We start from the raw sequence: 13,363 nt of genomic DNA, 5'->3' as shown, positions 1-13,363 counted from the left end.
TAGACCTCCACCTGCACACACACCTTCACATGCACACGCACACCTCCATATACACACACACCTCCACCTGCACACACTTCACATGCACATGCACACTTCGACCTGTGCACACACACACCAAATGCACATGCACACCTCCACACGCACACACACACCTCCACATGTACACACACCTCCACCTGCACACACACACCACATGCACACATACGCGTCCACCTGCACACACACACCTCCACCTGCACACGCACACCTCCACCTGCACACACACCTCCACCTACACACGCACACCTCCACCTGCACACGCACACCTCCACCTGCATACACACACCTCCACATGCACAGATACACCTCCACCTGCACACACACACCTACACCTGCACACATACCTCCACCTGCACACGCACATCTCCACCTGCACACGCACACCTCCACATGCACACGCACACTTCCACCTGCACACACACCTCCACCTGCACACGCACACCTCCACATGCACAGATACACCTCCATCTGCACACATACACACCTCCACATGCACACACACACGTCCACCTGCACACGCACACCTCCACATGCACAAATACACCTTCACCTGCACATGCATACCTCCACATGCACACGCACACTTCCACCTGCCCACACACAGCTCCACCTGCACACGCACACCTCCACCTGCACAGGTACACCTCCACATGCACACACACACACCTCCACCTGCACACACACCTCCACCTGCACACCCACACCTCCACATGCACAGATACACCTCCACCTGCACACACCTCCACATGCACAAACACACACCTCCACATGCACAGATACACCTCCACGTGCACATGCACACCTCCATCGGCACACGCACACCTCCACCGGCACACGCACACCTCCACTGGCACACGCACACTTCCACTTGACACATACACCTCCACCTGCACACATACACCTCCACATGCACAGATACACCTCCACCTGCACACACACACACCCCTCCACCTGCACACACACACACCTCCACCTGCACACATACACCTCCACCTGCACACACACCTCCACCTGCACACACATCTCCACCTGCACACACACACCACATGCACAGATACACCTCCACCTGCACACATACACACCTCCACCTGCACACACACACACCTCCACATGTACACACACACCTCCACATGCACAAATACACCTTCACCTGCACACGCACACCTCCACATGCACACGCACACTTCCACCTCCCCACACACCTCCACCTGCACACGCACACCTCCACATGCACAGGTACACCTCCACATGCACACACACACCTCCACATGCACAGATACACCTCCACATGCACACACACACCTCCATCGGCACACACACACCTCCACCGTCACACATACACCTCCACCGGCACACGCACACTTCCACCTGCACACATACACCTCCACCTGCACATACACCTCCACCTGCACACGCAAACCTCCACATGCACAGATACACCTCCATCTGCACACACACACACCTCCACATGCACACACGCACCTCCACATGCACAGATGCACCTCCACCTGCACACGCACACCTCCACCTGCACACGCACACTTCCACCTGCACACATACACCCCCACCTGCACACATACACCCCCACCTGCACACATACACCTCTACCTGCACATACACCTCCACCTGCACACGCAAACCTCCACATGCACAGATACACCTCCACCTGCACACACACACACCTCCACATGCACACACACACCTCCACATGCACAGATACACCTCCACCTGCACACGCACACCTCCACCTGCATACGCACACTTCCACCTGCACACATACACCCCCACCTGCACACACACCTCCACCTGCACATGCACACCTCCACATGCACAGATACACCATCTGCACACACACTTCCACCTGCACGCGCACACTTCCACCTGCACACACACACCTCCAGCTGCACACGCACACCTCCATATGCACACGTACACCTCATGCACACACACACCTTCACATTACACATGCACACCTCCACATGCATACCTTCACATTCACACGCACACCTCCATATGCACACACACACCTTCACACGCACAGATACACCTCCATATGCAGATACACCTCCATATGCACAGATAAACTTTCATATGGGCGCACACACACCTCCATATGCACACACACCTCCACATGCACAGATACACCTCCACCTGGACACACACATCTCCACCTGCACACACACACTTCCACCTGCACACACACACCTCCAGCTGCACACGCAAACCTCCATATGCACACGTACACCTCATGCACACACACCTTCACATGCATATGCACACCTCTACATGCACAGATACACCTCCACATGCACACGCACACCTCCACACGCACACGCGCACCTCCACACGTACACACACACCTCCACATGCACACACACACCTCCATATGCACAGATACACCTCCATATGCACAGATACACCTTCACAGGGGCACACACACACCTCCACATGCACACACACCTCCATATGCACACACACCTCCACCTGCACATACACACCTCCACCTGCACACACACACCTTCACATGCACACACATAGCTCCACATGCACATGCACACCTCCACCTGCACACATACACCTTCACATGCACACACATGCCTCCATATACACACACATACTTCCACCTGCACACACACCTTCACATGCACACGCACACCTCCATATGGACACACACACTTTCACATGCACACACACACCTCCATATAAAAACACATACTTCCCCCTGCACACACACACCTTCACACGCACACACACACCTCCACACGCACACGCACAATTCCACCTGGACACACACACTTCCATCTCCACACACACACCTCCACCTGCATACGTACATTTCCACATGCACACGTACATGTTAGACTCAAGATGAGAACTTCTTTAAGAAAGCAAGAAATGGAGAGAGATTAAAGCAGAGTAAGAGCGGCAGGGGGTGTAAGGGAGCTTCCCAGAAAGTCACATTCTATTTATTCATAAGCTGGGTCTGTCTAATGGTATTTTGGACATTCCAAGAAAGATGCTAATCTCAAGGGCGAGAGGGGAGCAAGGTCGGCACGAAGAGCCAATCTCTGTTTCTCAGTTTTTCAGTATTTCAGCTGAGTAGCTACAGCTTCCCTGCCACTTTGTTGTCCCCTCCCTTTGTAGACTTGCCCCTTTTGCCCAGGTAGAGGTTTTGTTCTTCTAGCCTGGAGTTTTGTGTAGGGTGTATGTGAGTAGGGGAGGGGGCGGGGGAGCCATCAATGAGAGCCAGTTTTCCAGAGAAAGGGCAGTGACCGGTTTTCCTATCCTTTCTCTGGCTTTTTCCAACCAGGCCAAGTGGGACACTTGTGAGGTCTTGAAATTCCACCTCTCTTTAGGCCTGAGACGCCATGGGCCCTCTCAGCCAGACGGCCTGGACGTTTCCATCTCTTGTAACATTTCCGGTCTGTAACGGTCTGGGGGTAGAGGAGGGGGCTCGGCTTTGAGGTCTGCCTCCCTCAATGAGTTTCAGGGTGCCTGGGGGAGGCAGGAAGTGGTATCTCGCAGCTCCTGTTTTGATCTTGTTTGGCTTATTCCTCTAACCATGGGAGCCAGGGGGTGCCCCCACCCTTTCTGCTTCCTGTGTTACTCAGCTGGGGCTTGCAAAAGCAAAAAGTGTTGCCAAAAATAATTTTTTAAAGTGCCTCCTGCTATTAATGTTTTTCCTAACCTCTCATGTGAGGGAAAGCAGAGAGTCAGGGATTTGGCATCTACAATAAGCACAGGGCTTTGGGACCGACGGAAGACGTGGAGAAAGACTTCTACTGTTTGAGCTTTGAAGTAACTGGTAAAACGCTGCATTCTGCTGTGACCTGTTCATTGTCAATCCACAGGTCCTGAACTGGCTCTACACTTACCTCCTCTGGTTCACATCTTCCGGCTCCGCACATTTGCCTTTGCCCAGACTCTTTCTATGCAGAATGCAATCAAACCTACCAAGTTTAAGGTTTATCTTGCTATATTTGGGGAAGAAAACAGGCCTAAGGCAATATTCTTAACATTTTCCCAGTCTCCTACCCTTTTGGGGTATCTCCTCTCTCCCCATTCCATAGTATGGCTTTAATCCAATATTTTACCTCTTTCAACTGTTTTTATATTGGCCCAACCCCAGATTACTTTTCCATTCGTGTTGCAACGGAAGACAATTTACGATAGCCCCTTCAGTGGGGATGAAGGGTCACCCAAGTCTGAAGCTTGAACGAAACCTCTTTCCATAGCTCTGCTTTTCTGGACTCCCCAAGACGTCACAAAAGTCGCAGCCAAGTTGTTGCAAATGGGGCATGTAGTTTGCTGGTCTGAGCCCCAGGGCTCCCCACACTGAAGCCCAGTGTTACAGTATGTGGTAAGAAGCACTTTTTACAGGCCTACCGCTGATGTTCTAGGCAGTTAGACCCCTGGAGCCCAGGGCTCAGAGGGCATATAACCCCCAGTGAAGAGAGGAGCAAGGCGGAGGCCATACACACCTGGTGCCGATCTGAGGTCTTCAGCTCCTGCTTCTGCGTGGTTTTCCCCTGCCTCTGATCTGCTCTCCAGAAACACCACCACCTCACCACGGAAGCACCAGCCCACAGCTCATCTCTCTGCTCTAGTAGAGGTTGCTTAGGGCTTGCAGCCAATCCCCGCTGCGCTGTCATCTCAAGATCTTAATTCCATGATGCAGATCTTCAAACCCAAGTCTGCCCTGCTCTCGTTTTTGTATTGCACAATATTGAAAGCTTGCTTTCTCTGCTAGTAGAGCTGTTTCTGCCCTGAAGGTTGGACCCTGTTCAGGGCCCCAGGGCCTATGGTATCCAAAAGGCCCAGAGACATCTGGAGGTGAAGCCAGCGGAGGGAGCTGATCCTTGGGGTTCTAATAGGGAGTTTGCGGTGAGTTCTCAGCATGTGAAGTTAGAAATTCAAATTTATGAAGGTCAAATGGCAAAAATAAAGATCTGAACCAGTTCTGGCCACTTTCTTCCCATTATTTTCCCCAGATACCACAGTTTGGGGCTATACTTTTATTGAAGTTGAGGCTTTCATGGAAGAGATAGAGAGTTGAATTGCCTTATTTTAAGGGAAACAATAGCTGTTAACTGAAAAAGTCTGAGACTGTTTTTCTTTAAAACTGGAAGCTGGGGGTTGGTAGGGAGGAGGGACGAAGAAGAGAAGGGTGAGGATTGGGAGGGGTGAGAAGAAGGGAGGGAGAAAACCACAACCAAGGGAACTTCTGCTCTTGGGCTGGAGCATGGGGTGAAACTCCTCCTTGGAGACAAACCCAGAAATGTCTCTTAATATATCCCCCCTCATTCCCATAAAGCTTGCTTTGATTCAAGTTCTGGTTGTGTCTTACCTGGGATATTACAAGACTTTCAACTCCCCCAGTCCCAGCTTGGAGCCAGGGTTCTTATTGCTACGAGTTAGAGAATCCTTGAAACCTCCCTGCTCTTTTTTTTTTCGAGACAGGATCTTGCTCTGTTACTGCATGCAGGAGTACAGTGGTGCAGCCTGGACCTCCTGGGCTCAAGCGATCCTCCTGCCTCAGCCTCCCTAGTAGCTGGGATTATAGGTGTGTACTACCATGCACGGCTAATTTTTTTTTTTTTTTTTTTTTAGTAGAGGTGAGGTCTCACTATGTTGCCCAGGCTGGTCTTGATCACTCAAGTGATCCTTCTGCCTTGGCCCCCCAAAGTGTTGGGATTACAAGTGTGAGACCCTGCATCCAGTTGGAAGTTAGAGAACCTTTTAAGACAGAGATCTGATCATTCACAAGTCATTTCCTCAGATAGTATTTGCATACCTTCTAAGGATGAGCCAGACATTGCTAAGTGTAGAACTCTAAACCTCAATAAGGCATAGTTCCATTCCTACTCAGCTTATTACCTACAGTAGTGTTTCTCAAGCTGGGTAACATGCATTCTAATGGATCTCTGATTTTATATATTTACATATATGGGTTTCCTTTAAAAATGGGTCCATGCATTATTCAAGTTTGAAATACCTTGTTCAACAGAAAAAGTTTAAGACCTATAATTCTAAAGACCTGTCTGAGATCCTTTCTTTGGCACTACTTTGACATACCTTCTTTTCAGCCATACTCTGCATACCCAATTCTTTGCCATACATAGGCCTGTAATCATTCCAATTCCTTTACCTTAAACACTCTTCTACTTTCTGCTTTTTTTCCTCATCATCACTCTTGCTTCTCTACTGGTGAGCTCCTACTCATCCTTCAAGATTCAGCTAAAATGGTTTCTTTCCTTTATTTTTATTTTTTGAGACAGAGTCTTGCTCTGTCACACAGGCTGGAGTGCAGTGGCGCAATCTCAGCTCACTGCAACCTCCAGCTCCTGGGTTCAAGCGATTCTTGTGTTTCAGCCTCCCGAGTAGCTGGGACTTCAGGCATGTACCATCACACTCAGCTACTTTTTGTATTTTTAGTAGAGACGGGTTTTCACCATGTTGGCCAGGCTAGTCTCGAACTCCTGGCCTCAAGTGGTCTCCCCACCTTGGCCTCCCAAAGTGCTGGGATTATAGGTATGAACTGCCGTGCCTGGCTAGGTTTCCTTCCTTTAAAGCCTTCCCTATTCCACCTCCAGCAGAATAATTGCTGCCTTCTTTCTCTTTTCCCTGCATCTGCTGTATGCACTGCTGCTATAGCCTTATTATACTGTTTTGGTGTTATTTATTACATGTCTCTGTCTTCATGGCTGGACTGTGAGCTCCTCAAGAGTTAGGACCATAATGCTTTTTGTCCCTGTAGCACAAGACACAGCACAGAGTTGGAACTTATCAAATGACTGTCAAACAAATGAGCGAGATGATCTCAATTTAGTTGAGGACCAGAAACCACCTCACTTGCACAGCTATCTGCCCCAAGTTCCTACTCTCAATGAAAATGATCTAACAGTCAGGAGCCCTGACCGTGGATTGAAACATCCAGGTACAATGTCTGACATGAGGAGCAAGGCTGAGCTTAGGAAGTCTTTTTTAACATCGCTGCAACTTCTCAGTTTTGTTCCATACTCTCCCATCATCTTTCTTTCTCTGCTGAAGCCATCTTTGAGGTAGGGTGACATGTCACACAGGCCGGTGAGGTTGTGTGCTCTGTCTCTTTCCACCTGGTGCTTTATGCTTTGGTGGTGTCAAGCTGCTTGTAGCTCATACTAATACATGAATTTATAATATATACTAATTTACAGGTTTCAACATGGGGATTCTGAGGAACCTTGGGAATCCCCAAGACCCTTTTAAGGGATGAGCAAAGTCTTACTTTTCCTAATGACATATTTGTGTAAGACTGAATTTTTCTTTATGTTTAAACCAATAGATTGAATACAGAAGTAAATAGGAGAATCTAGCTGTCTTTTTTTCAGCCAGACATTAAAAATATTTGCAAAAGGGTAAAGCAATGACACTCCTGTCACTAATTTTGTTTTTGAAAATGGTTCTTTTTCTTTTTCTTTTTTGAGATAGAGTTTCACTCCCATCGCCCAGGCTGGAATGCAGTGGTACAATCTTGGCTTACTGCAACCTCTGCCCCTGGGGCTCAAGAGATTTTCCTGCCTCAGCCTCCCGAGTTGCTGAGACTACAGGTGCATGCGAATGCACCTGGCTAATTTTTTGTATTTTTAGTAGAGACAAGGTTTTGCCATGTTGCCCAGGCTGGTCTTGAACTCTTGAACTCAAGTGATCTGCCTGCCTTGGCCTCCCAAAGTGCTGGGATTACAGGTGTGAGCCACCGCGCCCAGACTGTTTTTCTTAAAACATATAATTTAGATTAGCATGAAATATTTTACTATCATTTTAAAATTAATAATTCTTTCTCAATTTCTGTCTTAATTTCTTTCTTCTTTCTTTTTCTTTCTTTCTTTTTTTTTTGTGAGTGGGAGTCTTGCCTTGTCACTCAGGCTGGAGTGCAGTGTCACGATCTTGGCTCACTGCAACCTCCACCTCTCGGGCTCAAGTGATTCTCGTGGCCCAGCCTCCGGAGTAGCTGAGATTACAGGTGTGCACCACCACGCCTGGCTAATTTTTGTATTTTTAGTAGATACAGGGTTTTGCCATGTTGGCCGGGCTGGTCTCTAACTCCTGACCTCAGGTGATCTTCCTGCATTGGCCTTCCAAACTGCTGGGACTTACAGGTGTGAGGCACTGCGCCTGGCCAACTGTTTTAATTTCTAATATGGTAAATATAAACATCTCATATATTTTCAATAATTGAAAAAGTATAAAGGAATCCTGAAATAAAAAAATTGGAGAACCATTTTATTAGACTGTGTCATGCCTTTAGATTTTTTTTTTTTTTGAAATGGATTCTTGCTTTGTTGCCCAGGCTGGAGTGCAATGAGATGATCTCAGCTCACTGCAACCTCCGCCTTCTTGGTTTAAGCGATTCTCCTGCCTCAGCCTCCTAAGTAGCTGGAATTACAGGCATGTGCAACCACACCCAGCTAATATTTTTGTATTTTTAGTAGAGACGGGTTTTTGCCCTGTTGGCCAGGCTGGTCTTGAATTCCTGACCTCAGGTGATCCACTCGCCTCGGCCTCCCAAAGTGCTGGGATTACAGGTGTGAGCCACCACGCCCGGCTTGCCTTTAGATCTTTGCCTATACCCCAACTAGAATACTATTTCTGCTTCCATATTTTCCTGGCAAATGCTTATATAAGCATTCCCCTGGCTCTTTTCTTCTCTGGAGTCACTCATTCCTTCTTGTATTTTCCTATATCTTGAAAACATTTCTTTTATTTTTCATGTTTTTGTATTGTTTAGTCATGTGTCTTTCTTACAAAACCATGAGCCTTCTCAAAGCAAGAACCCTATCTAAATAATCTCATTATTTCTAGTGCTAGTCCAGTGTTCTGTATAGAGGACATAACCTATGAATATTGTACATTGAATGGACCGAAATCAAAGGCCTGAATTTTAGCTCCAGATCTGCCACTAACTAGCTGTGTGACTTTTGGCAAGTTACTTGACCCCTATGAGACTCAGTGTCTTCCTGGGCAAAATAAGAGTATTAGACCAGATTGTCTCTAAGGTCCCTTCCCACTCTGATATTTTTGTTTGGACTGAGTGTGTACGTGGCATGCTAGTTTGGATAAATATCGGTGTGAATCCCATACAAAAATATTTGGCATTTACCATATTCAGTAATATAAACTATATTGGGGTCTTCCTTCATTCCTTCCAACAAATTAAAAAACAGGAATTCTTGCCACTTTTGGTTCTGGGTCTTCCTTGGATATGTAGCACCATGACCCTCAGGTGATGACCCATATATTTACTGTGACCTGTTTGACTTCTAGGTCTGAGCACTATCCGCCTCATCTTCTGCCTCTTCCCAGCTCACTTTTCAGTAGTGAGAAAACCCCTTCTCTTACTGTGATGATGTGGAAAGAAAAATGAGATAGGAACACATAGAAGCCCATGAGTTTTGTTCAAAAAAAATTTCATTCCCTTACCTTCCAAGAGCTGTCAGAGGCCTGAATCAGAGTGGACAGTAGGTCTTGGAGAATCACCATTTTCTGTTTTAGGACCAGCTCCCTTTGTAGGGCCTCCTGGGGGTATGGGAAAAAAGTGCAAGAGGGTAAGATTAACCTGGAGGATCAGGGGGTAGGTGGATGGAGGAACTGAGGGGAGAGATCACATGCCACTTACTTTGAGGTAATCGGAAAGCTGGATGATTTCCTGGAGAGAAAGAACAAGGGTATTCAAAATGTCTCTAAGTCCCCTGAAACCCTGTGACATAGAACCTACACCTGGGTTGGCTTGTGTAGAGCAAACCTCTTCTGCTTGGGCTCTTGACAACGTCCATTTAGTCCCCATGTCTATGCTCAGTATCCCCTTGCCATCCAGGAAGAAGATGCCCCTCCATCCCAGCCAAGTTTATCATGGAATTCCAGAATGTCAGAGCTTAATACTTTCTGATTCGACCCCTTCAAAGTGAATATGTGCTTACCTTATCCAGAACTGCAACTCCGTAACTGGAAAGAGAAGAAATTGAAAATAATGATAATGGACCAAAGAATCAAGTCAGGAGGCAGTGGGTTGATTCCTTCTGAAATCCCTTCTGAAGAGCCAGTAGGGTGGGGAAGGGCTTCCTCTTTCTTAATTAAAGTGGACATAGAAATTCATTGTGTTCTCTCTAGAGAGGAATGAATGGGATGTGAGAAGGTTAGGGTCAGGAACTTACTTGGTTTGCTGACTGGCATCGTTCTTAATTGTTGGTCCTTCTGCCTTTGTCTGAGTACCTGAGAGAGGATAAGTTGATTTAGAACTTATGGGGAGGAAGTGAGGGAAGTGGGGAGGGGCAGGGACTCTCCATTGCCGGTGAGCTGGGACAGCTGTCTCAGGATTCTCTGCAGGCCCTGTGGAGTGAGGGAGGCTCTGCTCTTACCACGGTGGTGTTTGGGTGGCTTCTTGATGGGAGGGTCCTGTGGAGGAAGGCACCCAGACTGTGAGGAGAGGTGGTCAGTCAGATCCCTGCAGATGCCTGAGGGAGGAGGATGCTGGGCTGGAAAGACCTCAGAGCTGGTGCCTGCCACCTGGAAGGCAAGTGGGAAATGCTGAAAACCACTGCATGGAGCCTCTTGAAAGATTCTCTTGATGATTTCAGAAGGAAGAACCAACCATCATGTCTATTGTGGACTGAATGTTTATTGTCCCCCCACCCAAATTTGTGTGTTGAAATCCTAACTCCCAATGTGATAGTATTGGGAAGCGGAGTCTTTGAGAAATAATTAGGTCAGAGCAGGGAGCCCTCATGAATGGGACTAGTGCTGTTATAAGAAGAGACATGAGAGCTTGCTTTCTGTCTCTGTTCTCTGCCTTGTGAGGACACAATGAGAAGAAGACCATCTGCACAGCGGGAAGAGTGCTCTCATCAGACACCAGATCTGCAGGATCCGTGGTCTTAGACCTCCAGACTCCAGAATTGTAATAAATAAATTTCTGTTATTTAAGCCACCCAGTCTGTGGTAATTCATTACAGGACAAGGACAATGTTTCAGGTCCACAAAACCAAAGTAGCCCACTCAAGCTTTCAGAGCCACATGGGCTTCTCCTGCTCCTGACATCCTTGTCCTGACTGGCAGAAATGGTCCTCCTCAGGCCAGGCATATGTGGAGCTGTACTTTTCTCCAGTTTTTCTCTCTAGAATCTCTAGTTTTTGTTTTGTTTTGTTTTGTTTTTTTTCCCTCTCTCTCTTTACCTTTTTTGGTTTTGGCCACTTAGATAGCCAGCATGGTGATGTGGAAAGAGAACTGGTCTGAGGGGCCAGTAAGGGGATCTGGGTTCAGATCCCATCTTTTCTAGGTCTCAGTCTTCTGTCTGTGTAGTGAGGAATTTGGAGTAGATAATCCATAAGATTCCTTCCATATTTGAAGGAAAACTTCCTTCCTCTTAGTAACAGCTAGAAAATCATTGAGGTTTTGTGTGAAGACTAGGTAAAGTGGGGAGTTGTGGGGAGGTTTTTTGCTTTAGTAAACAGTTTGTTTTCTTTCGCAACTGGGCTCTGGGATCATTGCTCTAAACAGTATCTCCTATTGAGCATAACAGATCCACTAGTTAAGAAGCCCTAATGGAGTACCCACTCTGGGTAGGACACAATGCCAAGCATTTCCACGGAACATAGTGGACACATCCCTGCTGTCAACATGCTCACAATCTCAGTAGGAAGACACAGATGGTTCGCTGGCCAAGGTCATCTCAGCATACCCTGGTTTTTGCCAACACTGTTCCTTTCCAGGCCAGACTAATGGGCCCTCTAAGGGTTACACAATCTTTGAAGATTTTAACCTCACAAGGCCCATAGACAGCAGAGGTGGCCTGGAGAAGCCAGGGAAGGCTTCCTGGACCAGATGAGGCTGTAGCCGAGTGATTTAATAGAATTGGAATGACACCAGAGAAAGAGAGAAGAGTGGGCACAACAGCCTTGCAGAAGAAGAGAGGACAGATATGTCTGTGTGTGTGTCAAGAGGATTGGCCTGTGTACTTGGCATATAATAAGCTTTCAGTAAATATTTGGTGACTGATGGATGAATGAATGCTATAAGATAGCTGTAGAAGATATGTGTATATTACCTAAGTTTGAACTGATATAGGTGTTAGCTTTGGAATTATTTTTATTTGTTTTATTTTAAGTTTTTTAGAGATAGGGTCTCCCTTTGTTGCCCAGGCTGGAGTGCAATGGTGTGATCATAGCTTATTGCTGCTTTAAACTCCTGTGTTCAAGTAATCCTCCCATCTTTGCCTCCTGATTAGTTAGGACTACAGGTATGCACCACCATGCCTGGCTAGTCTGTAAAGTTTTTGATAGAGACAGGGACTTGTCTCTATCAAAAGACTGGTCTCGAACTCCTGGCCTCAAGTGATCCTCATGTCTTGGCCTTCCAAAGTGCTGGGATTACAGGTATGAGCCAACATGCCCAGCCTGGAATTGTTTTTAAAAATTATTTTTTTCTCTCTTACAAGTCAAGTGCAGAACAAAAAGAGCTAAACAAACAAAAACACAATAGCAAAAATCTCTGAATAAGTGGCTGTTGGCAACTTTACTGTAAGAAGCTCTTAGCAACTTTACTATATGACTGAGGAAGAAGGACTTGATTTAGATCACTTTTAGCGACCTTGAGCCCACCCATCCTCCTTGTCCAGAGAAGGTCCCGGAGCACAGAGCAGTATGTCCCTTGACATGGCCCACCTGCTCTCTGGGAGAAGAGATCCTGCTGGCACAAGACAAAGGTTCCTTGAGGACAGTCACCTGGCCTGGCCGCCTGGAGGGCCCTTGCTCCCTGGCCTGGGGACGGTGCGCCTTGCCCTTCTCCTCTAGCTCCAGGTTCCTCCTCCTGAAGAACTGCTGCAGTCGAGCTCTCTGGAGCTGCTCTCTCTGCTGGATCCTCAGCGTCTTCCCCACCTGGCGGCAAGTGGTCACATTGGGACGGCAGCGGCGGCTTTCACGGGTCTCTTGCCTGCGCTCACACTTGGCCTCATAGCTCTCAGCCCACCGGGCCAAGCCAGGGGAGGGCCTGGGGTCTGGGCTGATCATGATGACCTCCAAGCACCTGTTGCGCTTGGCTTCCCGTTCCTGGAATAGATGCCTGGATCTGCCAAATGCCAAGAGGGAGGAGAAGGGGAGGGGTCAGAAGATGGGCAGAAAAATGACTATCTCCCTAGACCAGGGGGCAGAAATAGCACAGAGTTCCATCCATGTGGGTTGAAAACTGAGGACATGGTGGTATCAAACTGGGAGTCAGGACTCTTGGTCTCAGTCTCTAATGAACTAATACAACCTTATAACAGCGATTTCCTGCTCTTCTCTAGCCGATG

The 13,363-nt window shown here is 47.6% G+C and overlaps 2 protein-coding genes across 15 annotated transcripts in view; both read right to left on the bottom strand.

Moving 5' to 3' along the window:
- TRAF3IP3 (TRAF3 interacting protein 3) overlaps positions 1–13,363 on the bottom strand; it is a 28,004-nt gene that overhangs the window by 10,655 nt on the left and 3,986 nt on the right. For 12 of the 14 annotated variants that reach the window (XR_004433976.1, XM_033197664.1, XM_033197661.1 and 9 more), the window contains 6 exons: positions 12,738–13,140; positions 10,437–10,584; positions 10,233–10,290; positions 9,999–10,023; positions 9,698–9,727; positions 9,502–9,597 (listed from right to left, as the gene is read on the bottom strand). Coding sequence is in view for 13 of the 14 variants with exons in the window: in XM_033197664.1 (XP_033053555.1) it covers positions 9,502–9,597; positions 9,698–9,727; positions 9,999–10,023; positions 10,233–10,290; positions 10,437–10,584; positions 12,738–13,140 (760 nt within the window). In the remaining variant the exon portion in view is untranslated. Of the gene's footprint in view, positions 1–4,523; positions 5,548–9,501; positions 9,598–9,697; positions 9,728–9,998; positions 10,024–10,232; positions 10,291–10,436; positions 10,585–12,737; positions 13,141–13,363 lie in introns of those variants that run through there. The other 2 variants (XM_033197656.1, XM_033197665.1) reach the window with 2 other exon arrangements.
- LOC117075369 (multiple epidermal growth factor-like domains protein 10) lies at positions 253–2,587 on the bottom strand. Its single transcript, XM_033197668.1, has 3 exons — positions 2,403–2,587; positions 1,411–2,362; positions 253–1,035 (listed from the first exon to the last, which is right to left on the bottom strand). Exons 2-3 carry the CDS (start codon positions 1,961–1,963, stop codon positions 275–277), a joined length of 1,314 nt encoding a protein of 437 aa, XP_033053559.1. The 5' UTR covers positions 1,964–2,362; positions 2,403–2,587; the 3' UTR covers positions 253–274.

This window comes from Trachypithecus francoisi, unplaced genomic scaffold (genome assembly GCF_009764315.1).
Source record: "Trachypithecus francoisi isolate TF-2019V2 unplaced genomic scaffold, Tfra_2.0 Lachesis_group5, whole genome shotgun sequence".
Classification (NCBI taxonomy): Eukaryota; Metazoa; Chordata; class Mammalia; order Primates; family Cercopithecidae; genus Trachypithecus; species Trachypithecus francoisi.
This window is presented reverse-complemented; position numbering and strand designations above follow the sequence as displayed.